Here is a 17,664-nt window from a genome sequence, read left to right as displayed (position 1 = left end):
GGCAGAAAGTTTTCTCAGAAAGCTCTCCCTCCCCTTCGCCCTTTTTAAGATGCTTCTCTAATAACAGAAACGTGTGTGAACGTGTACCTGGGCTGTAGCACTTGATTAGACATTCAGACATGCTTTTCTAGGTCGTTTAGCAAGGGGTAGATTAGGAGATTGGAGAAAAGGAGAGAGGAGGAACAGAGAGAAGAGTTAAAGGAGATACAGAGCAAAGAGAGGAGATACAGGAAGATAAGAAACAGACAGAGGAGAGCCGGACAGTGGACAGAATACAGTGACTGTGTGAAGGCATGAGTGTAATGATGATCTCAGTGTACAGTCTATTGGCCACACATGAGCATTGGACAAAAACATTGGGTAATAGACTGCAGGTAGTATCCCATTTCTTTTCACATAATGAACATTCAACAATAACAACAATATCATCATAACCATAACCAACAATTTTGACACTGATGTCACCGGTTCAGTATGGTACAAAATATAGGCCTACGCCGCGCGGTCGCCATACGGTCTGCCTTACTGCATCGTGGTCCATCTGTTCAGCCCTGCTGACAACCACATCAACACGCTCATTAACACCGTCCAAAATTAGCAATTAGCACCAATGCCGCTTGACACTGTCTACTGCTGCTGTTACAAACAACTTTTTAACTCTGGGATCTCTTTTAAGCGTCTAGGCACGGAGCAGGACACGTTCCTGATGGGTTTGGAGATCAGGTCTATCAATCGATCAGCAGGCTTTTGGTCCCGCAATGGTCAACTCGGATGTCGTTAAGTATGTAGGCGGGGCTTCATTTGCTCAAGGAAGCCTACAGTTTGGCTGTGGACATTTCAAGATCGAACCCTGACGTCACTGCAGAGGTCCATGCCCATATTTGGCCATGGATGGTCTGGCCCCTCACCACCACTGATTAGTAGGGTTGAGCACCGAAACTCTGTTCCAATTGGGCACCGGTTCCGACGTAAATGGTAGTAACGAGATCGGATAATCGGATAACTTTTTTTTAACGCCCCCTGCCCCGCCCCAATGGTGTTGCTGCGTCAACTTGCGTTAATGCTGGGCGGTATACCGGTTCACACGACACAAAATAGGGGCTACGAGTTCACAAGTCCTTTGTTACAGGTGCACAAATCCTATTCTGTGCATCACAACTTCAAAGAGTCATGCACTTGACACTTTTGCTACAATCATTCCTGCAGAGTTTGTGCACAACACATTCACACACCCGTGTTTCATAATCTGAGAACATGCACAAAAATTGTGCATTCGTAAACCCAAATGTGAACTAATGCATCAGAAGTTGCACATCTGTGAAATATTTCCTCACAGATTAAATTATATAGATCGCTGTGTTCAATGAGCATTTTAATGAGCGAGCACAAGTCCATCGATGCAACTGCCCAAATCTGCTGCTACGAGTCTCAGCTGTTGTTTTTTTTGCAATACGTCTATGTGGTACAAGTGTAGTAAAAGTGAGTCGTATCCATATGAAGCAGAGCGTCCGTGGGCGGGACAAAATTGCAGCATTAATATGGAAGTAAATCTGTGCCATCGGATTTTGAAAAATGACAAAAAGCCATTGAATTCAAAGTACTGAATATTTATGCATTGAAATAACGTGTCTTGATTTTTTTGCCTATGAACTTAACTCTTAAAATTTTCAATAAATCCTATTGAGCTTTATTTTTCAATGTTAAAAATTCAAAATCAAATATTCAACGTTAAAAAATTCAACGTAAATATTTTCAACGTCTCCGAACTCAACATGCCAAATTCAGCTCCAAATTTCCATGTCAGAAAATTCAGTGTTAACATCCGGGGACCCAAGGAAGAGCAATCGATCCTAGATGCTAGATCACTGTCACACAAGGAGAGCGGGAATAAGAGCATTTTACACAGTAGCCTATAATAGGGATTGCTCGAAGGTAAATCAACGTCATTAAACACTGACTAGCTTTTTATGGGGAGAGAAGCAATGGTGGTGGACCTTAGTAAACGCCCTAGCCATTGTATCGGTCTGTAAAATGCTAATCAAATCAAATCAAATGTATTTATTAAGCACATTTAATAACAAGGTTATGTTTTATTTATGTTTTTGTTATAATTCACACCGTTTTTTAGTTTTTTTTACTGCAGTATGAAGTAAACGATGAACTAATGCCTGTATGTGAAGTGTGTGTGTGATTGCAGTGACTTGGCTGGATTTACATGCAACGTAATAGTAATTGTAGTGGGTCAAGGGGCCCAATTTATTAGGGCACGAATTTGGGGCCAACCACCGGCGTCACTTTGCCTACGTCTGGTGTGATGCTGGGGCGATCTGTGATGTGATGCTGAAGCCCGCCGCCCACTCTGGAACGAGAGCGCAGAGCCGACAGTATTGCGCCACTGAAGCGGCAGCAGCCTGTAGTTCCAGTGGAAGCACGGCGTGCCTCGGGAAGTGGCGCCCGACAGCAACCTGCTTTTTATTTGTCATACTCATATCTGTATTGTGTCACTCAGTGCGGAATAATTTTGGCTCTGCGCGCTCGTTGCGCTCTTGTTATGCCACCACAGAGGCATATCAACTGCTCCAGCCACTTAACGTGCATCCAGTGTCACTAAAAGAATACCCCCAATCCGAGTGCTCGATGACGATACAAAACATTAAAGTGTAATTCCGGCGCAAATTGAACCCAGGATCTTTGTTTTGGCATGAAAACCCATCAAATAAGCCTTCCAGACACCTTTTTAATTGACAATAGAGTATTATAGGTTGCCGGGCACAATGTTTGGCGTCCATGTTGTTGGCTTGGGGCATTGAGTTTCGCTTCTAAATCTGCATTTTTGAACCACTAATATTGTTAAAAATAGCACCAAACCCCTGCAGTAGCATGACTAGGGTCCCTGCACATAAAACGAAGCACAAATAACTTAGTTTGCAAACCCGGAGTTTATTTAAAAAGACAGTTTAACAAGCATTGCCGGTAGGTCTGTGTTTACAGGAAGTCCACACAAGTCGATTGCCGAATGCGCCGGAGTTCAGTTCAAGGAGGAAAGTTTTGGAATTTATAATTTATGTAATTTATATTTATAAAATATATTGCAAGTGTTGACACGTCAATTAAAGGAATTGCATATGTAACTACAGTTACAAAATAATTGTTTGCTACAATCAAGCATGGCACGTTGTTGACGGAAGAAGCACTGCACACGTGATTGACTCATAGAGTGATGGACAGCTCAATCACCGGAGAAGACTACCCATCTACAGCTTGAAGGTCAAGAGAGAGATGGTTCATGTTTGTGTTTTAGGGTTAGGGTCCCCGGCTGCGAAAAAAAAAAGAAAAGTTACACTCCAGAAACTTTCCATAGACTGCCATTGCGGTACAATGACCGATCTCTGGTAGACCAGTGGCTTATTGTTCTGAATATGGTCATTGAGACGCCAATCAAGACGCTAATGCAGAAGGATCACCGTGTCTGCAGTGCTCATTTTGATAAGGACGACTTCATCATTCCCAAAAGAGCTGCTGACCCAAAGAACCCAAATGGAGTTTCATTGATGAGGAATGCAATCCCTCGAGTGCAGCAAGTGGCTACGGATAGACTTCAGATAAAGTTGTTAGCTTATTTTTCGTGTTGTATATGATTGTTCACAATTGGTGTGGGGGAGTCACGAAATCACATGTGCGTCTTTCGTCAACAACGTGCCATGCTTGATTATAGCGAACAATTATTTTGTAACTGTAACTTACCTATGCAATTCCTTTCATTTACGTGTCAACACTTGCTATATATTATTTATGAATATAAATTATATAAATTATAAATTACAACACTTTCCTCCTTGAACTGAACTCCATGGCATTCGGCATTCGACTGTAAACACGGACCTACCGGTAATGCTTGTTAAACTGTCTTTTTAAATTAAAGCAAACTAAGTTGTTGTTTTTTATGTGTAGGGACCCTAGTCATGCTACTGCAGAGGTTTGGTGCTATTTTTAAAAATATTAGTGGTTAAAAAATGCAGATTTAGAAGCGAAACTCAATGCCCCAAGCCAAAACATGGACGCCAAACAGTGCGCCCGGCAAATTATAATACTTGATTTTCAATTAAAAAGGTATCTGGAAGGCTTATTAGATGGGTTTTCATGCCAAAACAAAGATCCTGGGTTCAATTTGTGCCGGAATTACACTTTAAATTTTAAGCTTGGGCATGTTCCGCACGTGAACGACTTCATGCCTGTCTACGCTTCAAACTCTTGCATGTTGCAGAAAATGTGCAACAGCGCCCCCAAGGGTCACACTGTTCGTGGCTTCTCTCCCCATAAAAAGTAACAGTCAGTGTTTAATGACGTTGATTTACCTTTGAGCATTTCCTTTTATAGGCTACTCTGTAAAATGCTGCTTAGAATTAACGTTTGTATCAAGAAAGAAAGAACCAGCGAGTGACGCTCTTATTCCCGCTCTCCTTGCTTGACTTGGGTCACCGGATGTTAACACTGAATTTTTAGACATTGGATTTTGCAGCTGAATTTGGCATGTGGAATTTGGGGACGTTTACATAATTTTTTCATTTAATTTTTAACGTTGAAAATTTGATTTTGAATTTTTTACATTGAAAAATAAAGCTGCATATGATTTATTGAGTTAAATGAAGAGGCAATATATCAAGACACGTTATGTCAATGCATAAATATTCAGTGCTTAGAATTCAATGGCTTTCTATTTTCAAAATCCAATGGCACAGATTTACTTCCATACATTAACCAATGAAAGTCGCCGGCAGGGGGTGCATTTTTCAAACTACACTGGGACCATCCAAGCAGACCATTAAAATACATTGAAGGACACTTGCGGCATGTTAAAGTAGAAATCCGGTGTAAAATGGATCTTGGATATGTTTAGTATGATAACGAGTTGGAATGTTTGTTTGGGAGCAAAAAAGCGCGTATAGACGCATTTTTAAGTTGGCTGTTTTTAGCCGATTCTACCAAAACGCTATAAACTTGGAACGATGGGGGCATGTGTTATGGTAAAAATTAAATCGTTATTTTAAACCACTTAACAGGCTAGAAGTAGCCTGACACTTCTTTGGTAGTATAATAAGGGTCTTAACATATAAAACGAGGCATTGATAACTTTGTAAGGGTACAGATTGTTTATTAAAAGGACATCTTGTTTTTAAGACTCGATAAGTCGATTGGCGAACACAACGCTTGCGTGTTGTTGACGGATGGCACAGTCTCTGTGTCCTTCAATCTACTTATTGAATCTTAAAGACAAGATGGCGTAGACGGGTGAACTACTACTGGTATTGTGTGTATAAAATGTCCTTATTAATAAACAATCTGTGCACTTACGAAGTTATCAATGCCTCGAAGTTATAATGGCGTATCCTAACCATGGCGCTGTGTCGAGCGGCAGCCAGCAACAGTTGCTCTCTCTCTTTTCTTCACTTTTAGCTATTTGTTTCATATTTATTGTTTTCTATCACCGTTTTTTTTCTTTAGTAAGTTGTTGTACTAACCTTAGCCAACTATGTTTGGGAACTTTTTTTTCGTGTTTTTTGTCCGTGTGTCTCATTCTTGGGACAATTTTTCCCGACCGCGTCTCCGTTGGGGCGCAACAATGCGGTGTATCTATTGTTTGCACCCGAGATCAGCTGTCGCTACAACCATCGGCGCTGATGCGGGAGAGACCTGAAATCCCCAGAGAACTGAGGAGGAAGTTCAGGGGATGTAAGGCTGGATGTAAACACAGAGAAAAGAAGCGGAGATATAAACCATCTCTCCCTTCCATCACCATGGGGAATGTGAGGTCGTTGGCTAATAAGACAGACGAGCTGGCAGGCTTGGTGAGGACTCTGCGGGTGTGTTTCACGGAGACGTGGCTCCATGAGGACATTCCGGACGTTAATGTTACTGTGGACGGCTTTCAGACTGTTCGGGCGAACAGGAATCACCGAGAGAGTGGCAAGAGGAAAGGTGGCGGACTTGCTATTCTTATTAACAACAAGTGGTGTCATCTTGGTCACGTCACGGTGAAGGAGCGGGTGTGCAGCCCGGACATTGAACTGCTTGCCGTGAGTCTGCGGCCATATTATCTGCCGAGGGAGTTCTCACATGTGATATTCCTGGTTGTTTACATTCCTCCGACTGCAAACGCGGTGCACGCGAGTGACGTCATCCACACCGTCGTCGCGGGACTCCAGACACGGCACCCTGACGCATTCTTCGCGATATCTGGGGACTTCAATCACATCACTCTGGCTGCAACACTGCCCACTTTCAAGCAGTTTGTTGACTGTCCTACCAGGGAAAACAAGACACTGGACCTTCTGTATGCAAATGCTAAGGATGCTTACAGCTCCACTGCCCTTCCCCCTCTTGGAAAATCTGACCATTACCTCATCCACCTGCAGCACCTGTATAAGCCCCAAGTCCAGCGGCTACCTGTGACCACCAGGACTGTGAGGAGATGGTCACAGGAGACCGATGAAGCTTTGAAAGGCTGCTTTGAACTAACAGACTGGGAGTTGCTCTGTGATTCACATGGAGAGGACCTTGATGATCTCACGGACTGCATAACAGGGTACATCAACTTCTGTGTGGACAGTGTTGTTCCTACAGTGACTGTACGCTGTTTCCCCAATAACAAGCCGTGGGTCACCAGAGACATCAAGGTCCTGCTGAATGAGAAGAAGAGGCCCTTCAGAGATAAGGCCAGGGAGCAGATGAGGCGGGTACAGAGGAAGCTTAAGGAGAGGATCCAACAGGGTAAGGACAGCCACAGGAGGAAGTTGGAGCGCAAACTCCAGCAGAACAACCTGAAGGACGTGTGGAGCGGCATGAGGAGCATCACTGGCCACAAACCATCGGGCAGCCAAACAATAGGAGGTGGTACTGAACGAGCCAACGAGTTGAACCTGTTTTTCAATAGGTTTGATGAGAGGGCTCCGGAATACCCCTCCCCCAGCTCCTCTACAACCATCCACCTCCAAACCTCCAGCCCTGCTGCCCACCTCCATTCCTTCCTGACTACACCCTAGCTGTTCTCTCCCCCCCACCATCAACTCTCCCCACCCCCTTCAACACACAGGGTAGACAGACCTTCACTGCAGAGCAGGTGAGGAAGGAGCTGTGCAGACTCCGCCCAGGCAAGGCAGCAGGACCCGACGGTGTCAGCCCAAGGGTCCTCAAAACATGTGCAATCCAGCTGAGTGGAGTTCTGCAGCACATCTTCAACCTGAGCCTGAGTCTGGAGAGGGTCCCTGTACTGTGGAAGACATCCTGCCTGGTACCTGTACCGAAAAAGGCGCGTCCAAGCATCCTCAACGACTACAGACCGGTGGCACTGACGTCTCACCTGATTAAGTCCCTGGAGAGGCTGGTCCTGTCACTTCTTCGGCCCTTGGCCAGCTCATCATTGGACCCTCTTCAGTTTGCTTACCAGCCGAGACTAGGAGTGTAGGACGCCATCATCTTCCTGCTCCACCGTGCCTGCGCCCACCTGGACAGTCCGGGAAGCCCTGTGACTTCTCCAGTGCGTTCAACACCATCCGGCCTGCTCTGCTGGGGAGTAAGCTGACGGCGATGCAGGTGGACCCTCACCTGATTTCCTGGATTACAGACTATTTGACAGGTCGACCGCAGTATGTCAGACTGCAGGACGGTGTGTCTGATACTGTGGTCAGCAGCACTGGGGCTCCTCAGGGAACTGTTCTTTCCCCCTTTCTGTTCTTCCTGTACACCTCAGACTTTCAGTTCCTCTCTGAGTCCTGCCACCTGCAGAAGTTTGCGGACGACTCTGCAATTGTTGGCTGTGTTAGTGAGGGGAAGGAGGAGGAGTACAGGAGTGTTGTTGACTCCTTTATCGAGTGGTGTGCAACTAACCATCTGCTTATCAACCCCACCAAGACTAAGGAGCTGGTGGTGGATTTCCGCAGGAGGAAATCTGCCCCTACACCCATCTCCATCAACGGTGTGACTGTGGATGTTGTCCAGGATTACAAATACCTTGGAGTATACCAGGGACGCAGGAAGTGGGGTGCTCCGGGTGCTGCAGCACCCCCCTAGTGGACAACAGACGCAACTACAACACTTGAACTCAGGCAATGCCGCAGGTTTTTTTTTTTTTTTTTTCGTCATCCGATTACATACAGCACCCAGTGCCGCCGCTCCCATAACGCGCACTACGCGCTGCGCGTAGGGCATCAAGTCCTGAGGGGGCCCCCAAATTATTACTTTTTTTTTTACGAAACCGCACACACTTGCATACATGCACATGAAGCAGAAAGTCAGCGGACACGAGTTGAAGTTTAGAACATAGCACACATTGTTGTCACACACGCTGTTGAATGGCAACAGTGTTTGCTAGCCTACTTGATATGCAAAATTTGCTGTTGCCATTAAATTACTCGAATTACCCGAAGAGGAAAGGCTGCTGTGAGTGCTGTGACTGATAAATAATTGTTTAAAAAATAAATTATAATAATAATCCTCCTCATCGTCATCCGCTTATCCGGGGTCGGGTCGCGGGGGGAGCAGCTCAAGCAGGGGGCCCCAGACTTCCCTTTCCCGGGCCACATTGACCAGCACTGACGGGGGGATCCCGAGGCGTTCCCAGGCCAGTGTTGAGATATAATCTCTCCACCTAGTCCTGGGTCTTCCCCGAGGTCTCCTCCCCACTGGACGTGCCTGAAACACCTCCCAAGGGAGGCGCCCAGTGGGCATCCTTGCCAGATGCCCGAACCACCTCAGCTGACTCCTTTCTAGGTAAAGGAGCAGCGGCTCTAATCCGAGTTCCTCACGGATGGCTGAGCTTCTCACCCTATCCCTAAGGGAGACGCCAGCCACCCTTCTGAGAAAACTCATCTCGGCCGCTTGTACCCGCGGTCTCGTCCTTTCGGTCATCACCCAACCCTCAAGACCATAGGTGAGGATAGGAACGAAGATCGACCGGTAGATCGAGAGCTTTGCCTTGCGGCTCAGCTCTCTTTTCGTAACAACGGTGCGGTAAAGCGAACGCAATACCGCCCCCGCTGCTCCGATTCTCCGGCCAATCTCACGCTCCATAGTACCCTCACTCGCGAACAAGACCCCGAGGTACTTGAACTCCTTCACTTGGGCTAAGGACTCATTTCCTACCCGGAGTAAGCAATCCACCGGTTTCTTGCTAAGAGTCATGGCCTCAGATTTAGCAGTGCTGATCCTCATCCCAGCCGCTTCACATTCGGCCGCCAGCCGATCCAGTGAGTGCTGAAGGTCACAGGCCGATGATCCAATGAGGACCACATCATCTGCAAAAAGCAGTGACGAGATCCTCACTGCAACCCCTCCCCTCCACGACTACGCCTCGATATCATGTCCATGTATATCACAAACAGGATTGGTGACAAGGCGCAGCCCTGGCGGAGACCAGCACCCACTGAGAACGAAACTGACAAGGACTCGAACACAGCTCTCGCTTTGGGAGTATAGAGATTGGATGGCCCTGAGGAGAGACCCCCTTACCCCATACTCCCGCAGCACCTCCCACAGTTTCTCCCGGGGGTCCCGGTCATACGCCTTCTCCAGATCCACAAAACACATGTAGACCGGATGGGCATACTCCCAGGCCCCCTCCAGGATCCTTGCGAGAGTGAAGAGCTGGTCCGTAGTTCCACGTCCGGGGCAAAAACCGCATTGTTCCTCTTCAATCTGAGGTTCGACGATCGGCCGAACCCTCCTTTCCAGCACCTTGGAGTAGACTTTACCAGGGAGGCTGAGAAGTGTGATTCCCCGGTAATTGGCACACACTCTCTGGTCCCCCTTTTTGAACAGGGGAACCACCACCCCGGTTTGCCACTCCTTTGGCACTGTACCCGACTCCCACGCGATGTTGAATAGGCGTGTCAACCATGACAGCCCCTCAACACCCAGAGCCTTTAGCATTTCTGGCTGGATCTCATCAATCCCTGGGGCTTTGCCACTGCGGAGATGTTTGACTACCTCAGTGACCTCCACCAGGGAAATTGACGACGAAATACCATCAACCTCGAGCTCTGCCTCCAACATAGAGGGCGTGTTATTCGGATTCAGGAGTTATTATTATAATTATTTGTAATTATAATAATAATTACAAATAATAATAATTACACGCTGAAAGCAGGCAGGCACCCAACTATTCTGCTCACGTTTACACTTGCGTGCACGGCGGGGTTTAAAACATTACTGCCATATTTAGTAATATAACGCAGGTGCGCAAGGCAGCCACAGGAGACGCCAACATTGTTTTCAAACGCTCGTTACTGCGCTGTATTACTTCCCAAGTTTTGAGAAGAAAATAAAGTATTTGAAGCGAAAAAGCGACTCTGTTTTTGATTTGTTTATTTGGTTTTGAACATATAGTTTTGGATGCATGCATCGGAGTTGAGTTTGTTTGTTTTTTACTTTGAAATCACATACGCTCGCAACTCACACACACACACACACACGTTCATTCATTCACCCAATACAACCTGCTATTTTCAATCAGAACAACATTAAGTAAGTGATGCCGCAGCGCGTTGACAAGTCCGTCCCGAGCAGGGCTCCAGACTAACTAACTAACTAACTTTTGAGAACGGGACTTCCTCTTTAGCGATGTTGTAGGCGGCGTTAAACTTGATGATAATTTCTTCATTCTCCGCCGTGCGATTGCTCTCATCTATCCTATTAAATGAGGTGGGGAGGGGCTGGGAGCTTTGTGTGATGCAGCGGTCCCTGCACGTCTTGTGCTTTTGGCTTTCGTTGTGTAATTTGAATGACTGAACTTTGAATTGTGTAGATCCATTTACAAAATGTGTCCTGCCTGCAACGGACAGGCCACATGTCCTGCAGTACACACACACCATGGCTTGTCCCTCATATCGTAACCACGGGAACTGCACCAGCCATTGTTGTTGAAAAATGTACTTTTTCTCCCCACTGCCCCCCGCCTTTTTTGCCAACCTGTCACTGTCGTCTTCAGAAGAAGAATCTGAGATTCTTGTCACTTCCTCTGCTACGGATCACAAAACTCACGGTTCGGATCGTGTCACGGTTTTTGAGCAGGGGTCGGATCATTTTCGGATCAACAACAGCAAAAAAGATAACGAGACAAATGTGACTTTAAATGAAATCTTCAAATGTGTAAAAACAAAATAAAGTGACAAATTTTGTAATAATCATGCTTCCTTTAAGCATAGTCAATGTTTTAAAAAATTGCAATCTGAGGCATTATTCCTTCTTCTTTTTAACATGGATAGTAAATAATCCCTAACCCTGGATTTACAACTTTAAATTCAGGATGTCTGCATTGCCTGGGGAGAGTTTAGAGACTACACTCTCCCAAGACGATGCTGACATCCTCATCTTCTTTTTTTTCATAAAGTATGGTAGCGAAATACAGTTTCTGTCGTGTTTTATTTGGCATTTTGTAAATCCATTGATTTCGGTTGGAAGACTCATTGCTCATTGCAAGAGTAATTTCGCTCGATTCTAGCCCGACGGTTGATTCGGAGAACAGAGCGAAAAGACTACAAACAAACATACATATGCCCGGTTCCGGTTCCGGTTCCGGTTCCCGGATAAAAAACAACCTTTTTTTTATTATCAGCCGATCCGTGGATCATTTGCGTCCCGAACCGTGAGGGTTGATGCATACGGATCACGGGAAACCCGTGAACCGTTGCACCACTAAACAACAGCCTCATTCGTTTCCTCTGGCACATTTTTTTTCTTAAAATAATCGACTATCGACCGCTTCATATTGTATCTGCTTTGTTTACTTTTTCGTGCGTGCTGCGTGCGCAGCAAGACTGTGCACGTGTAGTGTGCAGACCATAGACTGTAAATGGTGCAGGCAGACAGGCAGGCAGAGACAGGGAGCGAGAGAGAGTAGTGGACTCGCAGGAATGAGCCAGAAAGTAAGATTTTATTATCAACCACAACCGCGGGAGTGGGGAGAGAAAGAAAAAAATATATATATATTATTTTTTTCAATCGTCCTCCTGCAAGTAGCACCGGAGCGACCTCATTCAATTTGAACTCGCACCTTAAGAAATTAGGTTGCATATGCGACCTAATAGGTCGCACTCTGGAGCCCTGGTCCCGAGGCGTCCATAGGCTTTATGGTTTATATGTTTGAAAGCTGTTACACACTCTTTTACCAGTTGGCCTGAAATACCTCGCCTCGCAGCATAGGCGTCAATTTCGCTGGGGACCCTGGGGACGAGTACCTACCAGTTTTCGTCAAGATTAATTTTGTACCCATCACTTAAAAAACCTTGAGTTGATTATGGATGATTACACAAGTCTTCTCAATGTTGTAGACTGCTACATTCAGTTGCATGGGCCTTCCCAACGTTCAGCTGTCAATTATTTTTGTATTACTGACCGTTGCTCAGCATATTTGACCACTGTCAAGGAAAGTGGATTTTTTTGCCTCTGATTCATGTCTTCCGTATCACTCCGCAAGTAGTCCGGTAACTTATCAACCCCAGCGTCGTTGGTTGCTAACCGACCCGACCCGCACCCTCCAGTGGAAACGCGCCATAAGCGACGTCAACGTCTTTGGCAAACTATTTCTCTGCTGATCAACACCACGAATGGTAACAAATAAATTGTGAAAAGACATACGGTTAGGTGTGTCTTAGAGGTTATTTTTTAGTTTTGGCAATGAGCCATGTAATAAGCGAAATAATGTGTAGAACACCGGTCATTATCGGGAAAATAAGCCAAGACAGGACGAACAGGACACTGACGCGAAGCGGAGGGGTCTTGCTTCGCCCTGAAGGGGCTTATTTTCAATAATGACTTGCTTACTTATTTTTGTATGAGCTGCCAGCCTGGCTTGGGCAATGAATGTGGCATTAATAAAACCAATACTCTTTGGCTGGGATGCAATGATGAGGCATCAGCCAATCAAGTCATTATAGCCTGAATACATAGGTAAAAAGCACAAGAGCAGGTTGCTAATACCATGGACAGTATCAGAGCGATAACCTGTTGAACTCAATGGATGTGGTAGGCTACATCGGGATGCATCTGCAGACCACTGCCAGGTGTTGGCCAGTAGGTGGCACTCTTCCCTCTGGCCAAAAACATCAATCCCGATGCCCCAGTGCAGTGACGGGGACACTGAATAGAATAGAATAGAAAGCTTTATTGTCATTGTACAAAGTACAACGAAATGCAATGATCACTATGGAAGGTGCCGTCCTTCGGAGGCGACATAAAACTGAGGTCCTGCCTCACTGAGGTCATAAAAGATCCCAGGGCACTTATCGCAAAGAGTAGGGGATTCCCCGGTGTCCTGGCTAAAACTGCCCAACCAGGCTCATTCATTATTATATTCATTAATCCCCTCACGATCCAACTCAAGCTGGTTTGTGGTGAGCGTTCTGGCGCTGATTGGCTGCCGTGCATCACCCAAGTGGGTGCTACACACTGGTGGTGGTTAGTGAGGTTCCCTCCCCTTCACTGTAAGCGCTTTGAGTTTCCAGAAAAATAATGTGCTATATAAATTCAATGAATCAAATTAATTATTATTATTTCACTAGCACATAAATAAAGGCAAGACGCGATATTTTATTGCTTAAGATTTGCTGGTGCTGTGGCAAAGTCTTTTGTGTTTTCTGCACTCAAGTGGTCGGCTGTTGCAATTGATGTTAGCCATAGCCACCATGTAGTCTAATTTAGACTACTTGGTGACTACTTGGAGCACTACAGCCGGGCCTTCATCTCAGCCCTAATGGCTGAGAAAATAAATCATCGCGGGAATTTAATGTATTGTTATTAAATTAAATTAGTTTGATTTTTTTTTTAATAAATACAAATATTATTTAATACTCTTTAAGGCCTTCTCTGAAGGCGTAGAAGGCCCTGAGGGTTCCCCTCTGCACGATTTGCAGAGTCAACACTATAGTGGAGATGACTAGAGTGGAGTCGTGGAGTCAATCTCTTGTTGACACAAAGTGACTTTTGGTCAATCTTGCTTTGCTTGAATTCTGTAATAATTATGCATGAGTGCATGAGTTTGGGTCAGAATGCCTGATGTAGATTGGATAGAATGCGTGTTGTGAATTGAGAACAGCCAGATCATGAGGTGATACAGCGTTCAGCTGTGCAACAAATATTTTTTGTTTTTCAATCCTGATGATTTGTAGTGCTGTGTGTAGCCACACGTTAGCCCCTTCTGAACTTGAACACTTAGTTAATTTCCTTTTTGCTCCTCTTTGTTTATGTTGGTAGCTTAGTCATGGCATGTCACTTTATCAACAATGGGTACATTCAGTACAAGTCTGGAGAAAGCGGTTCTAGCTTTATTGCTGTACAGCTATAAAGTTTGTTCTGCTGCACAAACTTTGTTAATAGCCGGTTAATTCAAACCCATGAACTCCTAGCACCGCTGCATTTGGACCCAGAACAAAAAGACAGAAAACAACGACAATAGAGCAAAGCAAGCATTGATCATCAAAGTCACAACTCTGTTTTGCAGTGGAGGAATGAACTCCCGGCCGACGTCAGGGAGTCTTTCACCAGCTTCCGCAAAAGACTCAAGACTCACCTGTTCAGAGTTCACCTGCATACTTAGCCAACCCCTCCCACACCATCTTACTTATTGTATGATGTACATGTTGGCACTTAATGTACGCACTTACGGTATGTTGTACGTCCTAGCACTAAATGTACGCACTTATTGTGTGTCGTACTTCGCTATAGAACTTAGTTTTGTAGCATCTTATCCTAGCTATCTTTGTTGTATATACAGGGAATGGGTTAAGCTAGCGATTGTTAGTGCTTGGCACTTGGTTCTATGAACATCCTTACTGTAGCGACAGCGATATATTGTTGTTTCACCTTCTTCTGAGAAATGTGCATATATTGATGAATACCTCTTTGCTGGGTGCATAAAGTAAAGACACTTCTAATGGAGAACACCTTTTAAAACTGACGTGTCTTCAAGGAAAACTCAAGGAAAACTAAACCGAATGCTATGCAAAATATAGAGGCAATTTATCTGTAACTTCCTTCTTTGAGGTTGGACTGGTGCTCTTTTAAATTTGTCATCTCGTTGAGCCTTCTATTTAATTTACAGTTGTTTAATGGTGATGAACCAAATACTAATTCTAATACTAAATTCGAGTAACAGTATTGGATGGAGACCTGCATACATTTATTTTCCTTGCAGACACTCTCTTCGTCCCCTCTGCCCCTCTTCTGTCACCTTTTCCACTCCCAACTACTCTTCCTCCAACACATCTTCTCTCTGCTCGTCCTGACATCTCCTCTTCCTCCCACCTCATTTCCTTCTCGCCTGCTGCTCCTCTTCCTCTCTCGGATTTCCTTGCCTTCCTCATTCATTATTTCCTCTCAGTCTCCATCTCATCTTCTCGCCCTTCACTCTCCCCTCGATCATCTCCCTCACCTCTCTGCCCTCGACTTCCTCCCGCACCTCTCTCTCTCTCTCCTCTCTCCACCCTACGTCCTCTCCTCTCCCTACCCTCTCCTCTCTCCCTCCTGTTCTCTTTCCACCCTACCTCCTCTCTCTCCTCGCCTCTCTCCACCCTACCCCCAAACCAACCCCACACACACAACAAAAACTGATTATTTAAATATATATTTCTGTAATTTGCAGAACATTTTTGGACTACAATCATCTTTGGCTGGTACCACTACCACATCTGCTACTTATTTGTTTACTGATTTACTTATCTTGTATTGTTGCTCCTATGTGGCTGTTGAGGAACCAAGCCTAAGAATTGAACTCTTGTGTAGTTGTACAATAAGATGTAATGAAAGTAACTCTGATTCTGATACCTCCTCTCCTCTCCTCCCCAGTCTGGGCTCGGCCTGGCGGCTCTGACAATGGCCACCCTCCACACGCTGCTCTTCGGCTGGGACCGGGCCTTCGACCCGGGGCAGTACCGCCTCTGCCTGCCGCCCACTTTCATGGTGGCGCTGGCCCTGCCCCTGGCCGTGCTGTGCAGCCGGCTGGCCCTCAGCCTGCCCTGCCTGGCGGCGCCGCTCGCACGCATCCGCCGCGGCTGGGAGAGGAGCCGGCACCTCCGCTTCTCCCTGCCCGTAGAGGAGGGCGGGGCCGTGGGGAATGGACGCTCACTGGAGGACATCAGCAACGTATAGCTATGTATGTTGACCATGGGTGTGTGTTTTTGTGTGTCTTGGTGTTTGATGTGTGTGTACGTGCGCTTGTGTTTACTGTTGTGCAAAAACCCACACTGATACAGGGAGACTAACCTGGTGTAGTTTTAGTAAAAAAAACAATATATTATTAAATTCTTAAAAAGTTTATTACAAACTAGTTATTAATGAATTGGCGATAAAACCAAATACCTGTACTATGCAATCAAATAAGTATGTATTTATTTAGTTTGTGATAATTTAGAAAAAATAAAACATTTCTGATTAATTTGTAGGTTTTTTTTGTGCCATTGTGCCATACTGCCACCTCGTTTGAGAATGTCGTTCCATTTTCCCATAAAACAGGACATCTGCCCATATTTGGGATGTTCAGAATCACACTGGTCGATCAGAGAGAGAAATATTTCAATTGTTAAATGTAAAAAAAAATCAATTGTACCCCGGTGTTAATATGTTAATCTGTGGTACATTCAAGAATTCTGTGTTTTTGGTTCAACGAGGAGCAACAATGTGAATCTATCCCAGCTGTTCTTCTTCTGCTGAAACCAAACTTTAAAATGTAGAGTTTGCTCTGTCTTTCTGTTCAATTTAAGAATGTGTTTTTTTGTTTGATTCGTATTTTTCTATTGAGTTAGAACTGCAGTAGTTTGTTCTGTTCATATTGAAAAAAGCTCCTTCAAGCTGCCATGTTGGATCGGATGTATCAATGGGAAATTATTTTCCAATTGAAATGGACAGAATAAAAAATGTCTATCTGTTGCTTGTTGTCACTTCATTAAAACCGTGGCTGTGTCTCAATTCAGGGGACGCATCCTTCGAAGGACGCGGTCTATGAAGGTGTGGCCTTCGTAGACCGTGAAGGCCGGACCGAAGGCCGACCGAAGGACGGTCTGCCCTAGTTTGGCCAGAGAATGTCTAATACAGGGGTTCTGAAAGTTTGGACAGCTGAGGGCCAATTTAGGAACCCAAAATTTGACTGAGGGCCGCCAAAGAAAAAAAATCAAGCGGGAAACGCCGTCAGCATCCCAGTGGTGAAGAAAAACATTGCACCGTGGACCTCTGGGAGTGAGGTCAAGTGAGGTCTATATCAGGAAACTGAGGTTCATCCTTTCAAAGTACTGTACAGTCGGATTAAAACTAACAAATGTAACAGGACTTAAATGAAAGCTAGAGAGTCGACATTTCTCTTCATATTTATTTATTTTATTTTAAATTAATATTGATATAATAATTAAAATAATAAAATAAAATTAAAACTTTTTTTATTTTGTTTTTACTTACAACTGTATGTCATTGTGGGCCGCCAGGAATGTTTCTGCGTCCGCCATTGGCCCGCGGGCCACACTATGAGAACCAATGGTCTAATATGAGGAGAATAGGCACTCGCTGGTTAGTTCCGGTTTTCTGGACTGGTTGCAGTAATAATCTCTGTCCACGCGGGGCGCTCGCAGGCGAGTCCAGAATTAATGGGAGCCTATGGGGTTTTACCCTCAGAATCCACTTTTCTCA

The 17,664-nt window shown here is 45.2% G+C and overlaps 1 protein-coding gene across 4 annotated transcripts in view; it reads left to right on the top strand.

Moving 5' to 3' along the window:
- Positions 1 to 16,427, top strand: part of LOC132456344 (metalloreductase STEAP3-like) — a 45,744-nt gene extending 29,317 nt beyond the window's left edge. For all 4 annotated transcript variants that reach the window (XM_060050677.1, XM_060050678.1, XM_060050675.1 and 1 more), the window contains one exon: positions 15,835 to 16,427. In XM_060050677.1, coding sequence (XP_059906660.1) covers positions 15,835 to 16,137 — 303 coding nt within the window. In that variant the 3' untranslated portion in view covers positions 16,138 to 16,427. The remainder of the gene's footprint in view (positions 1 to 15,834) is intronic.
- Positions 16,428 to 17,664: the final 1,237 nt, after the last annotated feature.

This window comes from Gadus macrocephalus, chromosome 4 (genome assembly GCF_031168955.1).
Source record: "Gadus macrocephalus chromosome 4, ASM3116895v1".
NCBI classification, from domain to species: Eukaryota; Metazoa; Chordata; class Actinopteri; order Gadiformes; family Gadidae; genus Gadus; species Gadus macrocephalus.
This window is presented reverse-complemented; position numbering and strand designations above follow the sequence as displayed.